This window comes from Oratosquilla oratoria, chromosome 22, assembly GCF_046742065.1.
Source record: "Oratosquilla oratoria isolate Oo_2021 chromosome 22, ASM4674206v1, whole genome shotgun sequence".
Taxonomy (NCBI): domain Eukaryota; kingdom Metazoa; phylum Arthropoda; class Malacostraca; order Stomatopoda; family Squillidae; genus Oratosquilla; species Oratosquilla oratoria.
This window is the reverse complement of record NC_134798.1, coordinates 28,302,697-28,326,933: the sequence shown is the minus strand read 5'-3', so window position 1 is coordinate 28,326,933 and position 24,237 is coordinate 28,302,697. Positions and strand designations below refer to the sequence as shown.

The 24,237-nt window shown below is 39.0% G+C and overlaps 1 protein-coding gene across 1 annotated transcript in view; it reads right to left on the bottom strand.

The window, feature by feature from the left end:
- Positions 1-24,237, bottom strand: part of LOC143037451 (uncharacterized) — a 34,446-nt gene that overhangs the window by 2,237 nt on the left and 7,972 nt on the right. The window contains exons 3-6 of the mRNA XM_076205694.1: positions 20,120-20,335; positions 19,826-19,972; positions 15,897-16,089; positions 1-156 (exon numbers count right to left, since the gene is read on the bottom strand). The exon at positions 1-156 is cut by the window's left edge and continues 2,237 nt beyond it. Of these exons, the coding sequence (XP_076061809.1) occupies positions 1-156; positions 15,897-16,089; positions 19,826-19,972; positions 20,120-20,335 (712 nt within the window). The remainder of the gene's footprint in view (positions 157-15,896; positions 16,090-19,825; positions 19,973-20,119; positions 20,336-24,237) is intronic.

Genomic DNA, 24,237 nt, shown 5'->3' with positions numbered 1-24,237 from the left:
TAAAAGGGCAATTCTGTCTAGAGTCATATGCATGCTCCTGCTTTAGGTTGCTAGTCAAAAGGGTGTGCTCATGAAGGAAACTATTGAGATGTTTGCGTAGACCTCGGCGATGACTGAACTGTTTGTTACACAGTTGACATTCCAAGGGTTTAATACCTGAAATATAAATGTAAAAAAACAAATACAGTAAAATATGGTAGCCTGCATGTTATATCACAAATTTAAAACATAGTAATGGTAATGCACAGAAAATAATTGTATTCATAAAAAAGATACCAGTACCATATTTACTTGTGTACAAGCCAATTTCATGTATAGTGACCCCTAAATCTTTTTGTGAAAAAGCAGATTTTTTTATATACCTCATGTATAATGTGACCCTAACTTTTGAATGTTACACACATCCTTACCATGGTCAAATATTGCAGTACTGAGCATCATTCTGGACATATTCTATTACATTTTTTTTTTCTTTGTTACAAAGATACCCCAAAATGGTCAGAAAAATTGATTAAAACATCTGATACAAATGAAGATTTTGAGACCATACTTTTGTCATAAAAATGTATGAATTTTATCACTTAAAAATATTACCTTTGTATAGTGCAACTTCCTATTTTTTGAGTAAAAAACTTATCATAGAAACTTATACTATATATGAGTATATATGGTAAGCCCCATAAAATACAGGTTCAATTATCACACTTTTCCTACAATGTGGTGTTTTAAAAACACCTATGCATACATTATGAGCATAGCTTTCTTCCCATATAATACAACTAGGTAAATACAACTAGATAAATATACAGTAATGAAATCTTAATCTTCATTATCACAGAGGAAACCAGTTGAAATATTCAAAACTATTGTGCTGGGATCCCCCAACAGGAGTGTATTTGGCTCAGAGCTCTGAGCATAGCCACTTCCTCAAAAGATTTATTAATTTATCTTGTTTTCTTGCAATTTACCTTGGTATGTTTAGTATGTTTACTTAAAGTTTCCTTGCTGATTATGTGGCTCAATGGCCCACTAAAACTATTTTTTCAAGGGAAAAAATAATTGTCTGGGAACCACTGAAAATGTAGCCCATTAATTCTTCTATCTATATACCAAGGGAGGGCTTTTTCCCCCTTATAAGAGAGTTAGCCAACTCAAAAATCACAAAGCCATTCCCACCCATTTCACTCCTACACCACCTTTTCCTCCCTCTCATCTTAGTTCCTCATAGATGACGGATCATTGCTGTTTCCCACCCACTGCCATGGGTCAGAGGCAATGCAGTAAGACACAGTACACCCAAAGCAAGGCCACTTCACTTAATCACTGACTCCCCTCTCCATTACCTCATGCAGAAAATTGAGATGGAGAGAAATACCCTCAGGCTGCATCAAAATATTATTCACACAAGGCCTCTCCCTACTCCCCTCCTGCCACTCCTGTCCCCTCCCATCCTTGCATCACAGTATCATCTATACACAGCCATTCTCCACTCACCCCTATCTCCTTCCTGCCTTCTTCCTTCCTTGTTCAAGTCATTCCCCTTTTGCCCAAATCCCCTTTTACCTCATCCTTCCTTCTCATCCTCTGTTGTCCCCTCACGTTCACTCCACCCACCTCTCCCTTCCACACCTCTTTTACTAATCTTTCTTCATTTATTCTTTCCATGTATCCAAACCATCCCAATACACTTTTATCAACCCTATCTGCCATCTCCTTTTCTACCTCCACTCTCCAACTCATCTTCTTTTTCACTCTATCCAAACTTGTAACCCCTACCATACTTCTCAGACATTTCATCTCAAACACATTTAAACTTCTCTCTCCCTCTCTTACATTCCAAGTCTCTACCCCATACAATGTCATCAGCACAATTACTCCTTCATATAATCTCCTCTTTCCATCCATTCCCAGATGCCAATTTCTCATGACACTTTTTAATCACCCAAGGCATTTACTCACTTCTCGCAATATATAATTTACCTCTACCTCCACTTATCCACTTCCTCCAGCCTCTCTCCTTTAAGACTTACTTAACTCTCTCCTATCCTCTCCCCTTGTACACCTCATCACTTAACTTTTACTCACATTTACCTCCAATTTTCTCCAATCACATACCTTTCCAAGTTCCACTAACTTCCTTAATCCACCCTGATTCTGCCACAAATGCAGCAGCAGCAGCAAACAACAACTGGCTCACTTCCCACTTCTCTCCATTTTCTTTAACCATCTCCAGTTCCCTGTTCATTACCCTTGCATTTACCTCATGCACCACCCCATCAATGTACATATTACACAGCCATGGCAATATGACACAGCCCTGGTGCAACCCCACTTTCACTTCAAACCACTCTCTCCCTCATATCTCAATTTTAACACAGGCTCTAATACATACAAACTCTTGACTGCCCTTCACAGCTTTCCCCCACTCCCATATATTTGCAATACCTTCCACAGTACCTTCCTATCTACCCTGTCCTAAATCTTTTCCAAATCCATCAAGGCCCAAAAATCATCCTTACCTTTTGTTAATACTTTCTCACAGATCTACCTTACCACAAAAATCCAACCTACACAACCCCTACATTTTCTAAACCCACACTGTTCCTAACCAATTACTCACTCTGTTCCACTCCTATTCCTCACAATTAAAACCCTTCCATAGACCTTCCTCACAACACTCAACAGATACCTCTAAAACTACTACACTGACATTTGTCCTCTTTTCCTTTGTAAAGTGGAACTATACAGGCACTCTTCCAGTCCTCTAGCACTCTACCCTCCCTTATACAGACATTAAACAACCTCACTAGCCAGTCCATTATTAATTCACCTCCCTTCTTCAGACACTCCACATGACACCCATCTATCCCAGAAGTCTTACCAGCTCTCATCATTTTCAAAACTACTTGTACTTCATCTTTCCTTATTTCTCCTCCATTTTCCTCTCCCATCACCATTTTCTTAGTGCCTCCCAATGCCACCAACCTCTCCCTATCCTCCTCCACATTCAGCAGCTTTCTAAAATACTCTGCTAATCTTCTCCTTACCATCTCCTTTTCTGTTAACATCTGTCCATCTGCACCTTTTACCTTTTCTTCTCTGCTTCACTCACTTCACCTTCCTCTTTTAACTTCCTTTCAAGACTTCTTTTTATTGCTTTCAAAATTTCCTGCCATACTCCTCCCCAATTTTACATCTGCTCTCCTTTATGCCTTCTGTATCTTATGTTTTACTTCTCTTTTTTCTTTGTACCTTTCATATGTTTCTCTATTCCTAAATTGCATCCAACCCCTGAATGCTCACTTTTTCTCTTTTGTTACCTACTTAATTACATCATCCAACCACTCACTACCCTTCTTTCTATTCCCTCCCATCCTCCTTGTTCCACATACCATCTTTGTACACCTTGTCACTCCCTCCTTGAAGCACTCCTATTCCTCTTCAACTCTATCCTTCACCACCTTCCTCCCACACTTCTCTCAGTTTCTCCTGGGGACTCCTATTCCTTTTCCTTTCTCATTTAAAAAGTTTACTCTAGGCACCTCTCTACCTTCTGCCCTTTCTTTTTTTTCCACCTATCCTCCACTGCCAACTTATGTTCCACCAAATAATTATCTGATATTCCTCCACTCTCTCCCCTGCGAACATGGACATCCAGAACTTTTTTTTTTCTTTTTTAACCCCTTCACTCCAGGGCACATCGCACATCTGGCAGCATTAGCAGTCAGACATGCGATGTTGCATCATAATAATCGCACTATAAAAAATAAAGTCACTGCTCAATCGCTTGTTCTCTTTCACCCGTGAATTTTGATAACCATAGAAAATATGATGAAGCCAGTTTAGAGAGAATGAGGGTCATGCAGGTACAACTACAATAAATATAATCAAGACGCCGATGTCGGCATCATCGCGTACCCACTTGCTCCTCATGACGCCTACGTAGGCGTCACCATATGGAAGTGGTTAATACCACTACATAGCCCATTAATACCTTATCAACCACCCTTCCATCCATCACCCTCTCCCATGTGTACTTCTGCTTGATTTTTCTTAAACATTGTGTTAGTTATCATCAACTTTTTCTAAACACATCTCCACCATCAGCTCTCCACTATGATTTTTACCTGGCACTCCAAACTTCCCAACCATTCCATCTAACCACATCCATCTATAACACTACTGCAAAAAATATATACATTGCTCAACAAGGATGTGCGAACAGTTAGCGAGAATGAGTAATGAGGAGTGTTGAGAACTGTCTTTGCTGAAATGCACAATTTTAGATAAAAAATTTACATATAGTTGAATTATTTGACCTATTTTCTTTAAAATGTGTGATTTCCATGTAATTTGATCATGGAGAAGTTACGTTTTTACCTCTACAAAATTACCAACCACATACCGTCTGACTCATTAATTGCCGACCTCAACCAATGACAGTTTTTGCTCAAATGCACAATTTTATATAAAAAATTAGCATATGGTTGCATTATTTGACCTATTTTCTTTAAAATGTGTGATTTCCATGTAATTTCATCAAAGAGAAGTTATGTTTTTATCCTCTACAAAATTACCAACAACAGCTATGAATACCGTCCAGTTTTTGCTGACATGCACAATTTCATATAAAAAATTAGCATATAGTTGCATTATTTGACCTATTTTCTTTAAAATGTGTGATCTTCATGCAATATGATCAAAGAGAAGTTACGTTTTTATCCTCTGCAAAATTGCCGACCGACTCGTTCATAGTCGACCAAACTCGAACAAGAACGGTTTTTGCTGATATGCACGATCTTATATAAAAAATTAGCATATGGTTGCATTATGTGACCTATTTTCTTTAAATGTGTGATTTCCATGCAATTTGATCAGAGAAGTTACGTTTTTATCCTCTGCAAAATTACCAACAACAGCTATGAATACCGTCCGACTCATTCACAGCCGACCAAACTCAAACAAGGACAGCTTTTGCTGAAATGCACGATTTTATATAAAAAAGATAGCAAATGATTGCATTATTTGACCTATTTTCTTTAAAATGTGTGATTTTCATATAATTTGATAAAAAAAAAGTTACGTTTTTATCCTCTGCAAACTTACCAACCACAGCTACGAATATCGTCCGACTCATTACTAGCCGACCAAACTTGAACAAGAACGGTTTTTGCTGAAATGCATGATTGTATATAAAAAATTAGCACATGGTTGCATTATTTGACCTATTTTCTTTAAAATGTGTGATTCCCATGTAATTTGATCAAAGAGAAGTTACGTTTTTATCCTCTGCAAAATTGCCGACCACAGCTATGAATACCGTCTGACAGTTTTTGCTGAAATGCATGATTGGTAAAATTACATGAAAATCACACATTTTAAAGAAAATAGTCGAAATAATTTAACTATATGCAATCTATTACACTAATAGCACAATAGTAAGAAACTTAATAGATCCATACCACCAGTGATCACAGATGGCGGGCTGGACGAATCGTAGCTGTGGTCGGTAATTTTGCAGAGGATAAAAGCGTAACTTCTCTTTGATCAAATTACATGGAAATCACACATTTTAAAGAAAATAGGTCAAATAATGCAACCATATGCTAATTTTTTATATAAAATTGTGCATTTGAGCAAAAATCGTCATTGTTTGGTTGAGGTCAGCAATTAGTGAGTCGGACGGTATGTGGTTCGTAATTATGTAGAGGATAAAAACGTAACTTCTCTTTCATCAAATTACAAGGAAATCACACATTTTAAAGAAAATAGGTCCAATAATGCAACCATATGCTAATTTTTTATGTAAAATTGTGGATTTCAGCAAAAACAGTCGTCAACACTCCTCATCACTCATTCTCACTAACCGTTCGTACATCCTTGTCGAGCACTGTATATATATTAATAATCCATAAATCCCATTAAAAGTCTCTCCTACACTGCTGGGTTTTAATGGCACCAATTACTCACAATACAAAGGATTACAAAGGCAGAGCATGCCGACAAATCTTTTGGTCCATATCTAGGTCAGATGAAAAAAAAAATCATAATAATAAATGAATAAATAAAAATTATAATAATGTATTATCCTAGTTAATACATAATACTAGGATAATACATGGACAAGGTGCAGGGATGACCTGTCATCCAGAAGGTGCTAAGATACGAGGGAGGGATGGAATGAGTGGGAATGATTTTATGCCTTTTTCTTTTTGGCTACCTCCCTTCAAAGGGGGAAAAAGCCTTGGTATATGTATGTATGTATAATAATGTAAATAACAAATAAAATACATAAATAAATGCATAGGTATAGTTAAATAATAAACAAACAGGTAAATGGTAAATAATAATAGACATAATTAATAATAAAAGAGAATCAAACAGACAAATGATAACAAAACAAAAACAAATATAAAACAAATGATAATCATTACAGCATCTTGCTTTGGTGTTTATTTAAATGATTCTTAAAGCTTCAAACTGAACTACATTGCACTGCCTCTGCAGGAAGTTTATTCCATTCATTAACTACACGGTTGGCGAAGTTGTTTCTACCCACTTCCAAATTGAATCTATTTCTGGACAGTTTGAGACCATTATTTCTTATCTGATTCTCATTCAGTGTGAAAATTTTGTCACTTTTGATGTTGTCAATCCCCTTTAGAATCTTAAAGATCTGTATCAAGTCACCTCTGAGTCTGAGCTTTTTTTAGGGAAAACAGATTCATATGTTTTATATGAAAAAACAATACAAGAATTTAAGAGCAAATTAGTTATGGCAAGATACAGAGACGGGACACCACATGCATAGCTCCCCTTCCCATAAGATACAACTAGGTAAATACTAGGTAAATACAACTAGGTAAATACACATGCACATAAAAATGGAGCCAAAAGTGGGAAGTAGACTTCAACATAAAGAAATGTAGCATAATGAAGTACGGAAAAAGTAAAAAAAAAAAAATAATAATAATAATAAAAGAATATCAGGACAATATAAAATTGGAACAATGAAAGTAAAGAAAGTGGGATCTGAAAAAGACATGGGAGTAATTATCTCAAATGACATGTCCCCTGATAAACAGATAAACAAAACTATCAGAGAATCTTACAACATGCCAAGATCAATAAAGGTGGCTTTTACCTATTTAGATGAAGAAATTGTTAAAAAATACTAGTCACACTAATAAGGCCTAGACTGGAGTATGCTGTGACACTATGGTCACCCAGCACCACAAAGAATATAAAGAAAATTGAACAAATTCAGAGAGCAGCCACCAAAATTGCCCCAACATTTTCAAACCTGTCATATGAGGAGAGACTAGCTAAATTTAAATTACCAACTTTGGAACAAAGAAGAGAAAGAGACAACCTGCTGACCATTTACAGAATCATGAAAAGCACAGAAGTCCTTGATACAGATGACTTATTAAATTGGGATAAAATAGAAAGGGGCATGAGAAAATAAGGATAGTTATAGAAGAGACCTGAAAAAGAATTCCACACAGAGTACTGGATATCTGGAACAAAGTGGATAAAACAATGGTGTGTGCAAAAAATATACACAAATTTAAGAGCAAACTAGACACTGCAAGATACAAAGACAGGACACCATAAGCATAGCTCCCCTTCCCATAAGATACAACTAGGTACAACTAGGTAAATAATTGTGACACAGAAATAAATAAATAAGGGACCAAATGATAAACCTTGATATCAGAAAATCACATGGTCCTGATGGATGAACTAATGGACAAAATATACAAGATAATTGATTACTCACTCAAAGAAGGTAAGGTACCACAAGATTGCAAAAATGCATATATTGTACATACATATACCAAGGGAGGTAGCCAAAAAGGAGAAGGCATAAAATCATTCCCACCCATTCCATCCCTGAATACACTCCACACCCCTTCACCCTCCCTCTTATCTCAGCACCTCCTGGATGAAGGAGAAGGCATAAAATCATTCCCACCCATTCCATCCCTGAATACACTCCACACCCCTCCACCCTCCCTCTTATCTTAGCACCTCCTGGATGACGGGTCATCCCTGTACCTTGACCACTGCCTTGGGTCAGAAGCAGTGTCGCAAGACACAGCACATCCACAGCAAGGCCGCTTCATTAAATCGGCGATCCCCCCCTCTCCGTCCCCCCCATGCATAAAAGGAGAAGACAGAGAGAAATCCCTTTGGGCTGCATCAAATTTTGCTCACACATAGTACCCCATCCCCCCGCCCATTCCACCTCATGCATCACAACATCTTCCATATACAACCATTCTCCATTCACCCGTCTTCTGTCCTCTCCCGTCCTTCCTCAACAGACATTCCCCTCTTCCCCAAAGGCCCCTTCACCCCATCCATCCACCTCATCCTAGGACGTCCCCTCATGTTCACTCCCTCCACATCTGCCTTCCATACCTCTTTTACTAGTCTTTCTTCACTCATTCTTTCCATGTGTCCAAACCATTCTAATACTCTTTCATCAACCCTATCTCCCAACTCCCTTTCCACCCCTGTTCTCCTCCTCACCTCCTCATTTCTCACTCTATCTAGCATTGTAACCCCTATCATACTTCTCAGGCATTTCATCTCAAACACATTCAAACTCCTTCTCTCTTATGCTCCATATCTCAGCCCCATACAGTGCTGTCGGCACAATCACTCCTTCATACAATCTCCTCTTAGCATCCATTCCCAAATATCTATTCCTCATTACACTTTTTATGGGGATTGTCCATTAGAAAATCGAACTTTTTTTGTTTCGGGTGCAAGTGGCTGAGATTTTTTCCTAGTACACTCCTCCCTCGATTGAAGAACGCTCCATATACAAATTTTCCCTATAACGAACAAAAATTTTTTTTCCCCAAAAATCGAAATACTAACTAAAAATTCGCAATAATGAAAAAAATCATTGTATTTTTAAATCACATTAAAAAAGAAAATTATTTTTACATCATATAAAAAAAAAAATGCCATATATCCAGGTAAAAAAAAAAAAAAAAAAAAAAAATGAAAATAGATACGTACGTACTGAGAAAGAACCAACCACCCAGTTTGTTATTGTTTTCAAAACAACGCCATGTACTGCTCGGTCTACTCACTCGGTCTCGGTTAATAGTGGATTATTAGCATTATTTCAAGTGACATTGTGCCTCCTAAGCGTTATTATCTACTTTGCATATTAATATTTTATGTGTCTTTATGTAATTAGCAGAGAACAGTATTCAAATTATGCATATTTAATGTTGTGATGACTTTATTGGGACATGAAATTTGTTTGTAAGAACCTATCTTGCATAATATAATGGTTTATATGGGGGGAAAAGTGCTCGATTTAAGTATATTCTATATACGAATGTTTTTTCAAGAACGTAACTAGTTCGTAAATCGAGGGAAGAGTGTACAGTGAGACCTCTCATTAACGTACGTTAATTAGCTGCATTTGCGGTGTTTTCGGTGTTTCGGAGTGGTTTTAGGGTGGCATAATGATTGCACGCAGTAAACAACAGCACCGAAAACACCGCAAACACAGCTAATTAACATCCGTTAATGAGGTCTCACTACTGTAATTGTCTTGTCTCAGAGAGGATACCACCGAGTTTTCAAGTCATTTATGCTTATACTTTTTTTTATTGTTATTTTTTTTTTTTTTTCATTTTCGAGGGGTAATTTTTGAAAATTTTGAAATTGATTCAGAGGATAGACCTTTGACTGGATATTGATTATTTTTTGTCTGTATAATGGGCTAAGATAGATGAAGAAACAGAGGCAAAATTATGATGTTCTGATCAGTCTGTTATGAGAAAAAAAATCCAAAGTTGATGAAAAAAAGAAGAAAAAAAAAATATATATATATATGAAAAAATCCTACTAGTCCTTGACAGGACATAAATCTGCCTCCAAATGTTCTCCCAATTATGCTGAATCCGAAAAGGATTTGCAGTTGAAAGTCAGTAAAGGGGTTTTGGATATGAATCGAGTTAAATGTGCAAAAATAAAGTTTTTCAGAAATGAGCGTCATAGTTTTTTGTTCATGGCTACTGGTCCCCATTCATTATTTAGGATGTTATGGTGTTGAAAGGGTATCATAGGCACCACCCTACTCTTTATTGCCAGCTTTTGATTAATTACAGGTTTATATGATGAATCCAGTTAGTATCCACCAGGGTTATATTGCTCAGGTTCCAAGCATGCACTTTTCCTTTTCTTGGCACAATGCATCTTTGACGACAGATGATCTTCATCTGCCATCCTAAGCTGTTTTATGGCAGCACTGGTTGTTGTCCCTCTTGCTGATGGCATATATGCAAGTTCATAACCAAAGATGTGGTTCAGAACTGCAACTTGAGCACAGAATTAAACTCTAGAATATAGAACATCTCACTTGAATGACAAGCTATGAATAAATCATGTTCACATCCTGTACAACAGTACACTAAGCAGTCAGGTCCCTGTTGCCATATCATATGCTATTATCATACAAAAGCATAAATATTGTGCAAAATACGCAGCTTCTTTTGTTAGCAAATATATGTAACAGAAAATGTGATATGCAGTACGCAGTGCACACGACCCAGCCACACGGGGGGGGGGGGGGGGGTTTACTGTCTTATATCTTTTTTAGATAGTAAAAATCAAGATACAACATCCATACACATGACATAGCTGATGAGCAACACTTTTAGAGGAAATATTTTCAGAATTTCATTTTTTTTTCGTGATTTTTGGATGGATGATTCATACTGTACGCTACACAGTCAGGTCTCTGTTGCCATATCATATGCTATTATTTATCATACAATAGCATATTGTGCAAAATACGCAGCTTTTGTTAGCAAATATATGTAACAACAGAAAACGTGATATGCAGTACACAGCGCACACGACCCAGCCACAGTAGGGTGGGGGGGTACTGTATTATATATTTTTTTTAGATAGTAAAAATCAAGATACAACATCCATACTCGGCCACGAGATAGCTAATGAGCAACACTTTTAGAGGAAATACTTTCAGAATTTCGTGGTTTTTTTTTTTTCGTGATTTTCTGATGGACGATCCCCTTAATCCACCAAGGCATTTACTCACTTCTCTCAATCTACATTCTACTTCCACCTTCACTCCACCTTTTCCTGCCACATTTGCACCCAAGTATCTAAAACTATCCACTTCCTCCAGTTGCTCTCCCTTAATGATCACTTCCAGTCTGCTGGCACTTTCACCCCTTGAACATCTCATCACCTTACATTTACCCACATTTATCTTCAGCTTTCTTCTATCACATACTCTCCCAAACTCTGTCACCAACTTCCTCAATCCCTCCTCTGATCCTGCCACAAGCACAGTGTCGTCCACAAACAACAGCTGGCTCACCTCCCACTTTTCTCCATTTTCTTTAACCATCTCCAATCCCTGACCCACCACCCTTGCATTTACCTCTCGCACTACCCCATTCATGTATAAGTTGAACAGCCAGGGCGACATAACACATCCCTGATGAAGTCCCACCTTTACTTTGAACCACTCACTCTCTCCATTTCTAATCCTGACACAAGCTCTAATATTCTCATAAAAACTCTTGACAGTTCCTAGAAGGTTTCCTCCTATCCCGTATATCTGCTAAACCTCCCACAGTGCCTTTCTGTCTGCCCTGTCGTAAGCCTTTTCCAGATCCATAAAAGCCCAAAAAACATCCTTCCCCTTTTCTATAGCTTTCTCACATATTTGTCTTACCACAAAGATCTGATCTACACAACCTCTACCCGTCCTAAATCCACACTGTTCCTCACCAATTACTCCCTCTGTTCCTCTCCTAATCCTCTCAATCAAGATCCTCCCATAAGCCTTCCCAACTACACTTAACAAGCTAATCCCTCTGAAGCTACTACATTCACACTTGTCCCCTTTACCCTTGTAAAGTGGAACTATACAGGCACTCCTCCAGTCTTCTGGCACTCTACCCTCTCTCCAGCAAACATTAAATAACCTCACCAGCCAGTCCACCATCACTGTACCTCCTTTTTTTAGACATTCTGCATGGCATCCATCCAGACCAGGTGCCTTACCTGCTTTCATCATCTTAACAACTGCCTTCACTTCATCCTTCCTTATTTCTCCTCCATTTTCCTCACTCATCACTCTCATTTTCTTAGTATTTCCCACTGCAACTATCTTTCCTTCCCTATCCTCCTTCACATTTAGCATCTCCCTAAAGTACTCTGCCCATCTTCCCCTTACTGCCTTCTCTTCCATTATCATCTCTCCATGTGCGCCCTTTACCTTTTCTTCTCTACTTGATTCGCCTCCTCTTCCTCTCTTAATTTCTTTCCAAAACATCTTTTTATTACTTTCAAAATTTTCTGTCATACTCTTACCCTACTTCACATTTGCTCTCCTCTTTGCCTCCTTTTGCTTTACTTCTCTTTTCTTTTCTTTGTACCTCTTATATGACTCCCTCGTCCTATTTTGTAACCAATCTGTGAAAGCTCGCTTCTTCTCTTCTACAACCTTCTTTGTTTCCTCATCCCACCATTCACTACCCTTCCTTCTATTTCCTCCTGTCATTCTTGTTCCACACACCATCCTTCCACACTTTGTGACTCCCTCCTTGAACCATCCCCATTCCTCCTCCACACCTAGCTCTACTCTATCCTTCACTCCCTCCCACTCCTCCTTCAGTTTCTTCTTGTACTCCTTCTCTTTTTCCTTTTCATTTAAAGAGTTCACTCTAAGATCCTCCCTACCTTTTGTCCCTTTCTTCTTTCTCCATCTATCCTCCACTCTCAACTTACCTTCCACCAAAAAATAATCTGATATTCCCCCACCCTCTCCCCTTAGCACATGTACATCCTTAACTCTTCCTATCATAATCCTATTTACCACTACATAATCCATCAATGCTCTATCTACCACCCTTCCCTCCACCAACCTCTCCCATGTGTACTTATTCTTGACTTTCTTCCGAAACACTGTATTTGCTATCATCAACTCTCTAGACACATTTCCACCATCAACTCTCCACTACGATTCTTTCCTGGAACTCCACATTTCCCAACCACTCCATCGATTGGACCATTTCCTACCCTAACATTAAGGTCTCCCATTACTATTATATTGACATTTCTCCCTAAATCCTCTATACACTCATTTAAATCTATCCAAAAGGCCTCCCTTTCTTCTACACTCTTCTCACTGCCTGGCCCATATGCACTTACAAAGACCCACATCTCCTTTCCCATTTTCACCTTCATCCACATTATCCTTGAGGAAACCTCCTTCCACTCCACTACCCGTTTACCTATCTCTTCACTTACTAGAATAGCCACCCCTTCCCTCCCTCGCCCTCTCTTCATTCCTGATAACATCCCACTTACAATCCCAAACTTACACTCACCCTTCCCTTTCAACTTAGTTTCACTCAAAGCCAACACATCCATCTTTCTTCTCACAAACATACTACCTATCTCTTCCCTTTTACTCTCATCTGTACCACATCCACGCACATTAAAAGACCCAAACCTTAGGGTGCTGGTCCGAAAACTCCCAGACCCTCTTATGCCTTTACTTTTTCATTTAGGAATGTCCCCTGTGGGGCTACAAGGAGAAGGATGCCTAGTCCCAATCCCCGTCCCTTTCTTCTCGCCTCTTACGATCCAAGTGGAAATACTTGGTGGCAGTATTCTTTTCCCCCACCATAGGGAATTCCCCCACAGCAGAAAATGAATACTCAGAGAAATGGTACAGGACAGCAGCAAGGGGTTGGGGGACAGCATAACGGAGGGACAGTCGTAGTATAAAAGTGTCATAATTTCTCTATGAACAGAGTTTTCCTCTATCATAGACAAAATGATGTGTGGCTCTGGTCCGTAGGGGCGCCCCATATAGACCCTAAAGTATCAACTGCATGCTACTTTGCCACAATAACAAGCAGCCAATACCCCAGACGGGAAATAATGCAAGAAATGAATGGATGGGTCAATTGTGCTTTCCTAGATATACAAAAGGCATTTGACAAAGTACCACACAAAAAGCTAAGAAAACTCGAAATAATAGGTGTACAAGGAAAGTTATTGAAATAGATGGAAGATTTCTAGAAAGGGAGAAAAATGAGGTGGTACTTATGAGATAAAAACTCAACCTGGGTAGAAATGATAAGTGAGTCCAACAAGGTTCTGTATTAGCGCCAATAATGTTTGTCATGGATGAAAGTGTAGAATACTGTATGAACTTCTTTGCACATGACACAAAACTACTAAAGTAAGTACAGAAAAAGACTGTGAATCACTACAGAGAGACCTGGATAAAGTCTGGGAATGGAGCCAAAAGTGGGAAGTAAACTTCAACATTAAGAAATGTGGTGTAATAGAGTTTGGAAAAAGTAAAAATAGAATATCCGGGCAATATAAAATTGGTACAAAGGAGGTAAAAAATAAAGTTAGTTTGGAAAAGGACCTACGAGTAATTATTAATAAAGACATGTCACCAGACAAACATATTAACAAAATATTCAGAGAAACCTACAATCTACTAAGATCAATAAAGATGGCCTTTAACTACTTGGATGAGGTAATGGTATGATATATTAGTCATCGCTGATAAGACCAAGATTGGCATATGCTGCGACACTATGGACACCCAGTACAAAAAAGAATATAAAGAAATTAGAAAGAGTCCTAACCAAGTTCTGGGAAAGAATAGTAATGGAGAGTTGATGGTGGAGCTATGTCTAGAGAGTTGATGATAGCAAATACAGTGTTTAGGAAAAAAGTCAAGCATAAGTACACATGGGAGAGGGTGGTGGATGGAAGGGTGGTAGATAGAGCGTTAATGGACTATGTAGTGGTAGATAGGAGTATAATAGGAAGAGTTAAGGATGTACGTGTTCTAAGGGGAGAGGGTGGGGGAATATCAGATTATTTTTTGGTGGAAGGTTAGTTGAGAGTGGAGGATAGATGGAGAAAGAGGAAAAGGAAAAAAGGTAGGGAGGTGCTTAGAGTGAACTCTTTAAATAAGAAGGAAAAGGAGTACAAGAAGAAGCTGAGAGAGAGGGAGGAAGTGAAGGATAGAGTAGAACTAGGAGTGGAGGATGAATGGGGATGGTTCAAGGAGGGAGTCACAAAGTGTGCAAAGATAGAAGGGAAGTGAGTGGTGGGGTGAGGAAACAAAGAAGGTTGTAGAAGAGAAGAAGCAGGCTTTCACAGATTGGTTACAAAATAGGATGAGGGAGTCATATGTGAGGTACAAAGAAAAGAGAAGTAAAGCACAAGGTACAGGAGGCAAAGAGGAGAGCAGATGTGAAATGGGGGAAGAGTATGACAGAAAATTTTGAAAGTAATAAAAAGATGTTTTGGAAAGAAATTAAGAGAGGATGAGGAGGCGAATCAAGTAGAGAAGAAAAGGTAAAAGGTGCAGCTGGAGAGATGATAATGGAAGAGATGGCAGTATAAGGAAGATGGGCAGTGTACTTTAGGGAGTTGCTAAATGTGAAGGAGGATAGGGAAGGAAAGATGGCTGCAGTGGGAAGTGCTAAGAAAATGACTGTGATGAGTGAGGAAAAGGAGGAGAAATAAGGAAGGATGAAGTGAAGGCAGTTGTTAAGATGATGAGAGTAGGTAAGGCACCTGGTCTGGATGGATGCCATGAATAATGTCTAAAAAAAAGGAGGTACAGTGATGGTGGACTGGCTGGTGAGGTTATTTAATGTTTGTTGGAGATAGGGTAGAGTGCTGGAGGACTGGAGGAGTGCCTGTATAGTTCCACTTTACAAGGGAAAAGGGGACAAGTGTGACTGCTCAGCACAGAACAAAGGTCTACCTTTCTATCATCTCTAAATTCTATTCTCTAATCTGTATTGCATGCAAAGTACTAATTTACATTATTGAAGTTTTACCATTGTGCAGGAGAAGGTGATGTTTCAGCAGAGAAGGCCTGTTGAACACATGGTCACATTTTTCACACTTATATTCTTTATCCAGTGAGATATTCTGAGGAAGACTCTGATGTTCTCCACGGCAGTGCCTGATCAATTCCCTTTTATTAGAAAATGACTTTTGGCACACTTCACAAACATTCTTTTTATGACCCTGCAAGGAAAATACAGAAAAGAACAATACATATTTTTATACTTTATCTTTTTGCTTATGAAATGTATCCTCCACCCCCAAAAAAGGTGTCCCAAAACCTACTTTATAACAGTGACAAAATATGATCTGTCTCTGGGTGTAATGTATCATGTACAACAAGGCCAATGAATAATAAACTTTTTCACTTCCTGGGCTTGTTATATATATATATTGACTAGTGTCCCATGACTGGTGGTAGAATCAAAAGTGTAAGGGTCTCAATTTTCAAGTCATAAGCAAGTCCACATTTCTGATTCCTAGCAGTGTACATCTCATCACCTCACTTTTACCCACATTTACTTACTTCTTCCTATCACATATCTTCACAAACACACTTATGGACTCTGACCCTCTTCTGACCCACCCAAAGTCCAGTGTCATCAGCAAACAACAACTGGCTCACCTCCCATTTCCCTCCAGTCTATCTAACCATTTCCACTCCTTTGCCCATTACCTTCACATCTACCTCCTGTACCACCCCATCTACATGCACATTCAAAAGCCAAAGCAACATAACACAACCCTGGCAGAGCCCCACCTTCACCTCAACTACTCACTCTCACTATTTCCAACCCAAACACAATCTCTACAACTCATGTAAAAACTCTTGATTGACCTAAACAGCTTTCCTTCTACTTCCTATATTTACACCTCCCTACAATACCTTCCTGTATAACCTGTCATAAACCTTCTCTACCTAAAATATCCTTACCTTTTGCCAAAAACTTCTCACATATTTACCTTACAACAAAAATGTGTTCCACACACTTTCTACCTTCCCTAAACCCACACTGTTCATCACTGTTACTCTCCTAATTATCTCAATTAAAACCCTCCAGTATTTCTTTCCAACTACAATCACAAAACTGATCATTATAAAACTACTACATTCACATTTCTCCACTTTCCCTTTATAAAGCAGAACTATACATGCATTCCTCCTGCATACTTTGCTCCTTCAGACACATATCAAACCTAACTAGCCAATCCACCATAACCATTATGCCAGACACCACTTGACACACATCCAATCCAGGTGCCTTACCAAATCTCATAATTTTCAACGCTCTCTGTACCATCTTTTCCTATAACCCTGTCATTTTCCTCTCCCATCAGTCATTTTCCTAGCTCTCCTGCCACAATCCTCTACATATCCTCCTCCACATCCAACATCTACCCATCTTCCCCTGACTGCCTTCACTTCCATTAACATCACTCCATTTGCATTTTTTACTTTTTCCTCTCCACTTGAATTGCCACTCTTACACTTTTCACTGCCTTCCAAAATATCTTTTCATTCTTTTCAATTTTTCTGTCAAATTCCTACCACATTTTACATCTACTCTATTCTTTGCCTCCCTCACTTTACATTTTGCTTCTCCTCTCTTCTTCTTTATCCTTCCCTAGTTCTACCTTGCAACCAATCCACACATGCTCACTTCTATTCTTTTACTACTGCCTTTACCTCTTCATCCCACCATTTATTACCCTTCCATCTTCCTCATCTTTGCACACTGTGACTTCCTTCTGAAAACATGCTCATTCTTCTTCCACTCCTACCTCTCCTTTATCCTTCACTTCTTTCAGCTTCTCCTGGTATTCTTTTTCCTTTTCCTTTACATTAAAGTTGTTCATTCTCAGAACCTCTCTACCTCCCACCCTTTTCCTCCTCCACTTTTCTTCCACTCTCACTTTCCCCTCTATGAAAAAAATATCTGACCCTACCCCCACTGTCACCCCTCACAACATAGACAACCAGAACTCTTCGCATCCTTCCTGTGGATACCACTATATAGTCCATTACTGCCCTATCAACTATCCCATTCATCCTTATGCTTGGCTCTATTTATAAACACCATGCATCAACTCCATTTCTGAACACATATACATTATTTATCCAGTAATATTTACACAAGAACATAAGAATGAAGGAGACTGCAAGAGCCCATAAGGCCTACACGACCCAGCTCCATATCCATCACCACCTGTCATCCCCATCCATAAAATTGTCTAATCGTTTATTAAAACAACTGATAGTTTCAGCGCTTACTACATGGTTACTATTCCATTCGTCGACCACCCTATTAGTAAACCAATTCTTGCCTATTTCCTTTTTAAATCTAAATTTGTCCAGTTTATAACCATTATTGCAAGTCCTACCCTGTTGTTTTAATATGATGACCTTGTTTGCATCACCCTTGTTAAAGCCTTTGATCCACTTAAACACCTCAATAAGATCACCCCGCACTCTGCGTCTTTCCAGAGAGTGTAAGTTAAGGTGCCTAAGCCTCTCTTCGTCCATGTAATATTTTGGTCATTCTTTGTACTGATTCTAGTGAATTGATGTCCATTCTGTATGACGGAGACCAAAACTGTACCGCATAGTCAAGGATGGGTCTAACTATCGCTAGATAGAGTTTAATAATTACCTCTGCACTTCTATTAGTTACCATCCTAGCAATGAAACCTAATGCTCTATTAGCTTTATTCCTGGTCCTAATGCACTGTTTCCTGGTTTTAAGGTCCGGACTCACTAGAACTCCCAAGTCTCTCTCGCACTCAGTTTTCTCTAAAAGCCTATTATCTAAGCTGTATCTATTTTGGGGGTTGTGTAGCCCTACATTTAACATGCTACACTTAAGAGATTTTGACGTTCATTTACCATTTCACCAACCATGTGAACAATTTGTTAAGATCATCCTGCAGAATCTCTGCGTCATCTCCTGACCTAATTAGGCGTCCTATTTTAGTGTCGTCCGCAAACTTACTAACATCACTATTTATCCCGTCGTCTAAGTCGATACCAGGTACCCCAAACTTCTCTATTACTCTAGCTACTGACTCATCCCCTACTCTAGCATTGAGACCCCCAACACCATTAGTTTTACATTCCTCCCAAAACTTTCTAAACACTCATTTAAATCTAACCAAAAACAAATTCCTTTCCTCTTCACTCTTCTCACTACCAGGTCCACATGCACTCACAAAAACCACCATCTCCCATCCCAGTTTCATCTTCACCCACATTAACCTTAACCTCTTCCCTCTAGGCCAAAATCTCGCGGGCAGCATTAGCTGCCAGACGTACGATGTGTCGTAATAATACTCGCATCATAAAATATAGTCACTGCTTATATCGATCATTCTCTCTTTCACCCGTGAATTTTGATAACCATAGAAAATGTGATGAAGACAGTTTAGAGAGTATGTCATTACGCAGGGGCAACTACAATAAATATAATCAAGACACCGATATGGCAGCCTCGCGTATCCACTTGCTCCTCATGCTGCCTACGTATGTGGCACCGTATGGAAGGGGTTAAAGACATTTCCCTCCACTCCACCACATGCTTTCCTATTTCATCATTTACCAGCAGAGCCACTTCTTCCCTCCTATGCCCCATATCACTTTGACATTCTACCCACCATACTCCCAAACTCAAAGTCCCCCCTCTCTTTTAACTTAATTTCACTTTATGCTAACATATCCATCTTACTTCTCACAAACAAACTGCCAATTTCTTCCCTTTTATTCTCATCTGTGTCTTTTTTTTTTTAAGGGTCTGGCTGGAGTTCTCCTATCAGACCCTTTTAGACTTGACTTCTCATAGGATGACCGCACTGAGAGTAGGGTCCCTAGACTCATCCCACTTGAATGGTTCACAAAGTCTATATGAAAAGTATCTTACATTCTTACCTTCATATGTTCATCAAACTGCTGCCTACGGACAAATATTTCTGCACATAGGTGGCACTTAAAATTGGTTCCTTTAATATGGTCAGCCATATGATTATTGAATTCATTTCCATCTTCACAAAATTTTCCACATTTCTGACATACAATCTGAAAAGACATCCCAGTTCTCTAGAACTAATACTTTTGACTACAATTTTCTATGTAAGTACATCAAAATTTTAAGTACATTTATTCATTGGTATAATCAATTATATCATAACTTTTATAAAAGAAATACCCAAATTTATGTATTACCTGTGACTGTGATGCATGTACTTTCAAATGATAATATAGAGAAACTCGCTTTATGAAGGTGCGCTGGCAAAACTCACACGGATAAAGCTTTGCAAAGATATCAACATTATGTTCTGCTTTCATGTGAGCTTTGAGGCTCTTGTGGTTGCTGAAGCGCTCCGGGCATTTGCTACAGTCATTTCTCTTGTGCCCATCCATATGTCTTTTGTAGGTAACCTTAAAGGCAACAATGATTAAAAATGTTTTATCAATCAATCAATCAACTGTTGCCTCAAGTTTCACAAAATGGAAAACCTGCAGCCCCCACTGTGACTGGCAACAGTCCTTGTAACCTCCTACAGATCTCTCTGGGAGGAAACTTTTTTTTTTTTTTTTTTTTTTTTATCAATGTGGGATTGTTTCTGTCACTAATTCAAAGTAGTATGGAGAGGAGAGTAGTTGCTAGTTCTCAGCTCTCTATGTGTGAACAAATGTAAAAATTACTGTTGTTGAAGTTAATAGAATGAGATCTAGGGCCCAGTCCGGAGACCAGGTGTCAGCTTCTTAGGGCTGTACCTCTTGATGGAGGTGAGTGAAGGGTTTTGAAAATGGGCAGATTTGCTGTCCATTTTGCAGAACCACCATATGCAGGCACTTCCATCTGGAGTTGCATGACACTAGATTTCTGGACAGGATTATGCATGAACTGATGGTGTAATCACAAGTGTACTGGTTTCACTTTCACTTAATTGTAGGTTCGAATCCAGTACTCCTCCTCATTTCCCAGCAGTGACTGTTACCTAGCCCAACAGTCCAAGAAGTGCACAATAGGACAAAAGTGATACCTTCAGCTGCAGCTACACTCTTCCTGGCATAGGCAGTTCACTTTCACCTAAGATAGTTATCTACTTCAAATGTATTTTTTACACCAATTTACATATGGAAACCTGACAACCAGTGACTGCTCTCCTCATACTTCTTTCTGCCTGACATAGAGGAAGTCCCACACTAATGCAACACAAACAATAATCCTAAAATATTCTAAAGTTTCTTCTCAGAGAGATGTATTGGAAGGTCCACGAATCACACATACGATATCAGCTTGGAAAAGGAGCCCTATTGGATCTCTCAGGTTCTCATCCAGGCCTTACATCACTCATTACCAATGGGCAATAGATAAAAAACAAGGCATATGACATAGTACAAACTTATATGATGTATCTGAAGATCATATAATAATGACATGAAATGAGTGGTAAATTTCCTGATACATAACCAACACATCTCCAAGGTCAAGAATCAATACAGTGAGACCTCTCATTAACGGACGTTGATTAGCTGTGTTTGCGGTGTTTTCGCTATGTTTTCGGTGTTTTGGAGTGGTTTTTGGGTGGCATAGTAATTGCACACACTATACAACAGCACCAAAAACACCGAAAACACTACAAACACAGCTAATTAACGTCCGTTAATGAGAGGTCTCACTGTATATGGAAGCACATGGTTTAATGCTATCTCCAACTGTTAAGGTATAACAGTATTGGAAATGGTGCACATGTATAATCTAACAATTTTAGGACACCATAAATACAAAACAACACTCAAGAATATCCAAGCCCACCCTGTAGAATTAAACAATGACAAGCACAAAACAAAATGAGTGTAACCTTCAAAACCCCCTGATTGCACTTGTTACCCAAAACAATCATAAATCCTTAAAGCATCCAATGATCACTCTGAACACAATACCTACCACTAAATACATATACCATCATAATAAGATTCTAATATGACATTCATTTTCACATACAAAAAATAGAATCCTTCAAAAAGAAAATCTCAGTATACAACACATACAACTGAGGACCACAATGGAAATAAGTTTACATGCTTTTTTGTGTTATCTTTGCCAATTGTAATTGTTATTTTGAACTATGTGTTCTTTTCATTATCTGCACTTCATGTATATTGATTCAATGTCAAATAAACTTACTATTATTATAACTGACATGTTTTACTATGCACACATAATGGTTCCTCACAATAAACCCTTTCTGTAACAGGTGGTTCTCTTCCTTTCACTGTGGCTGCTCCTAAGCTATTTCATTTATCTCAGTGACACTCTCCTGATAGCAATAGAGTTACAACCTATCTCAATAGGGGGATAGGCTCTCCTACCTGGAGGATGCCACACTACTTCCTCACCACCTCTTCAACATGCCCTGGGAGTGCCTCCCACTAGGAAAAACAATGCTAACTGTTAGACAAAAATTCAAACTGACAGTATGAACAGTTCCTGTACCCCTTTTTCTCCAACAATGTAACAATAAACTTCATTATTACTTAAACTAACCTAAGTCCTGCCAGCAGCAGGCAGATGGCATTTTCTAGAAGCCTCTATAGATCACAACCCACATAGAAGTAGCGCAGGCTTAATGGTTGCCCAATACTGAGACATGAGCAACATGTATGAGCAGCCCTTTTCAGGACACCAAACATGGAGTAGAAGCTAGAAAAGGTACCCCAAACACATCTTGCCCCACTCTCACTTGGCTGGGGAGGCACCCCCAGCAAGCTCGCCAAATCTGCAGTCATGGCAATCATTCAACAGAAACAACAGAGGAGGGAAAGGAAGTGCAGCACTGCAGACTTAAAAAGCACCCTACTGCACTCCTAACCTATGGTACTCTGTCATACCTCCCCCATCAACAGAGCAATGAGCCCCCCACACATTGAACCAACTTGACCCAAAGACACAATAATGCTTACTTAGACCTCCCTCAATGGAAATAACCAGTGCTGCTTCAACAAAATAGCTATTGAGCCAGTTATTAGATGCTCCTCCAATACTGCTAAAAGATGTATTCACAGACTTAATCCACAGTTCTCATTTTGACCCATGAGATGAATTGGACACCAATCTGGACTACCCAAGATTTTTGGTCCTAAACACAATCAGTGGACCATCCCTTGCTCCACAATATCCCTTCAAAATAAGCACAGCCTGCATTTCTTCATGAGGATGATCCAGCCAAATGTGGCCTCAATCAAACAGATCCCTAATAGTGCAGCTTGAATCTAGAACCCAATATGACAGAGCTCCCTTTCAACCCTTGCTGGTACCCAAATACAAAATGAACCATATGCAACATTCAATACTTACACGAGAGTAGTAATCATCCCAGGACTACTATATTATACAGAAACAAGACTCTTATACAAACTCTCAAAACAATAAGTAATCTGAGTCTACTGTACAAAATGAACAATAAGCAGTGCAAAACTCCAATCCACATTGATACCAGCCTTTGCCCAAACCCAACTCCATTTATCTTTACACAGGATAATATATGAGATTTGACATGAATACTACACAAACCCATACAATTTATTTTAAAATGCCAGTATTTTAGGCATAAGCAGTTGTCATTGTCAAACAGGTATATTATATCCACTATTCAAGCCCTGCATGTAGTTCCCCATGCCCTAACCCAGTTCACTCCACAAACTGTGGTCAAAACTACACAGTATCCTCTCTACTCTGTATAATGTACCTTTCTGAATACAAAATCCTCTCCTCTGAGACTAGGAACGTATCAGCTTCCAAAAGACCTCAATCACTTGGAACCATAATAATTTTAATGGGAACCACACCCATACAGAAGTAGTAATGTCTACCACCCATACAGAAGTTATGTCTGCCAATCCCACCATGCAAGACCCCAAACACAACACAAAGACCCACTGCACAGCCTCCTACTTCCTCCAGTCCTACATGCTCCACTGCAAGCTCAGCCTCAGTTCAGACTAGCTCACCATGTCCTTCCACTATGGACCCACACCTCTCCTTCCCCTCTTCATCCCACCACCCACAATCCTTCCCCTCACCGTTCAAAGAAGAGCAACAGCTCCCCCAGATAAAATGATACAACAAATAGCACAACATAGACAGTCAGACAAAACTCATAATGCATAATCTCAAGCACTCATCTGCCTGTGGCCCTGATAACATAAGCAACATCCACCTAAAACACATTGGACCACAAGGTATACACGCACTCACAAACATTGCAAACTACAGCTATTCACACAACACTATACCCGACATCTGGAAGCATGGTAAAATAATCACCATTCCA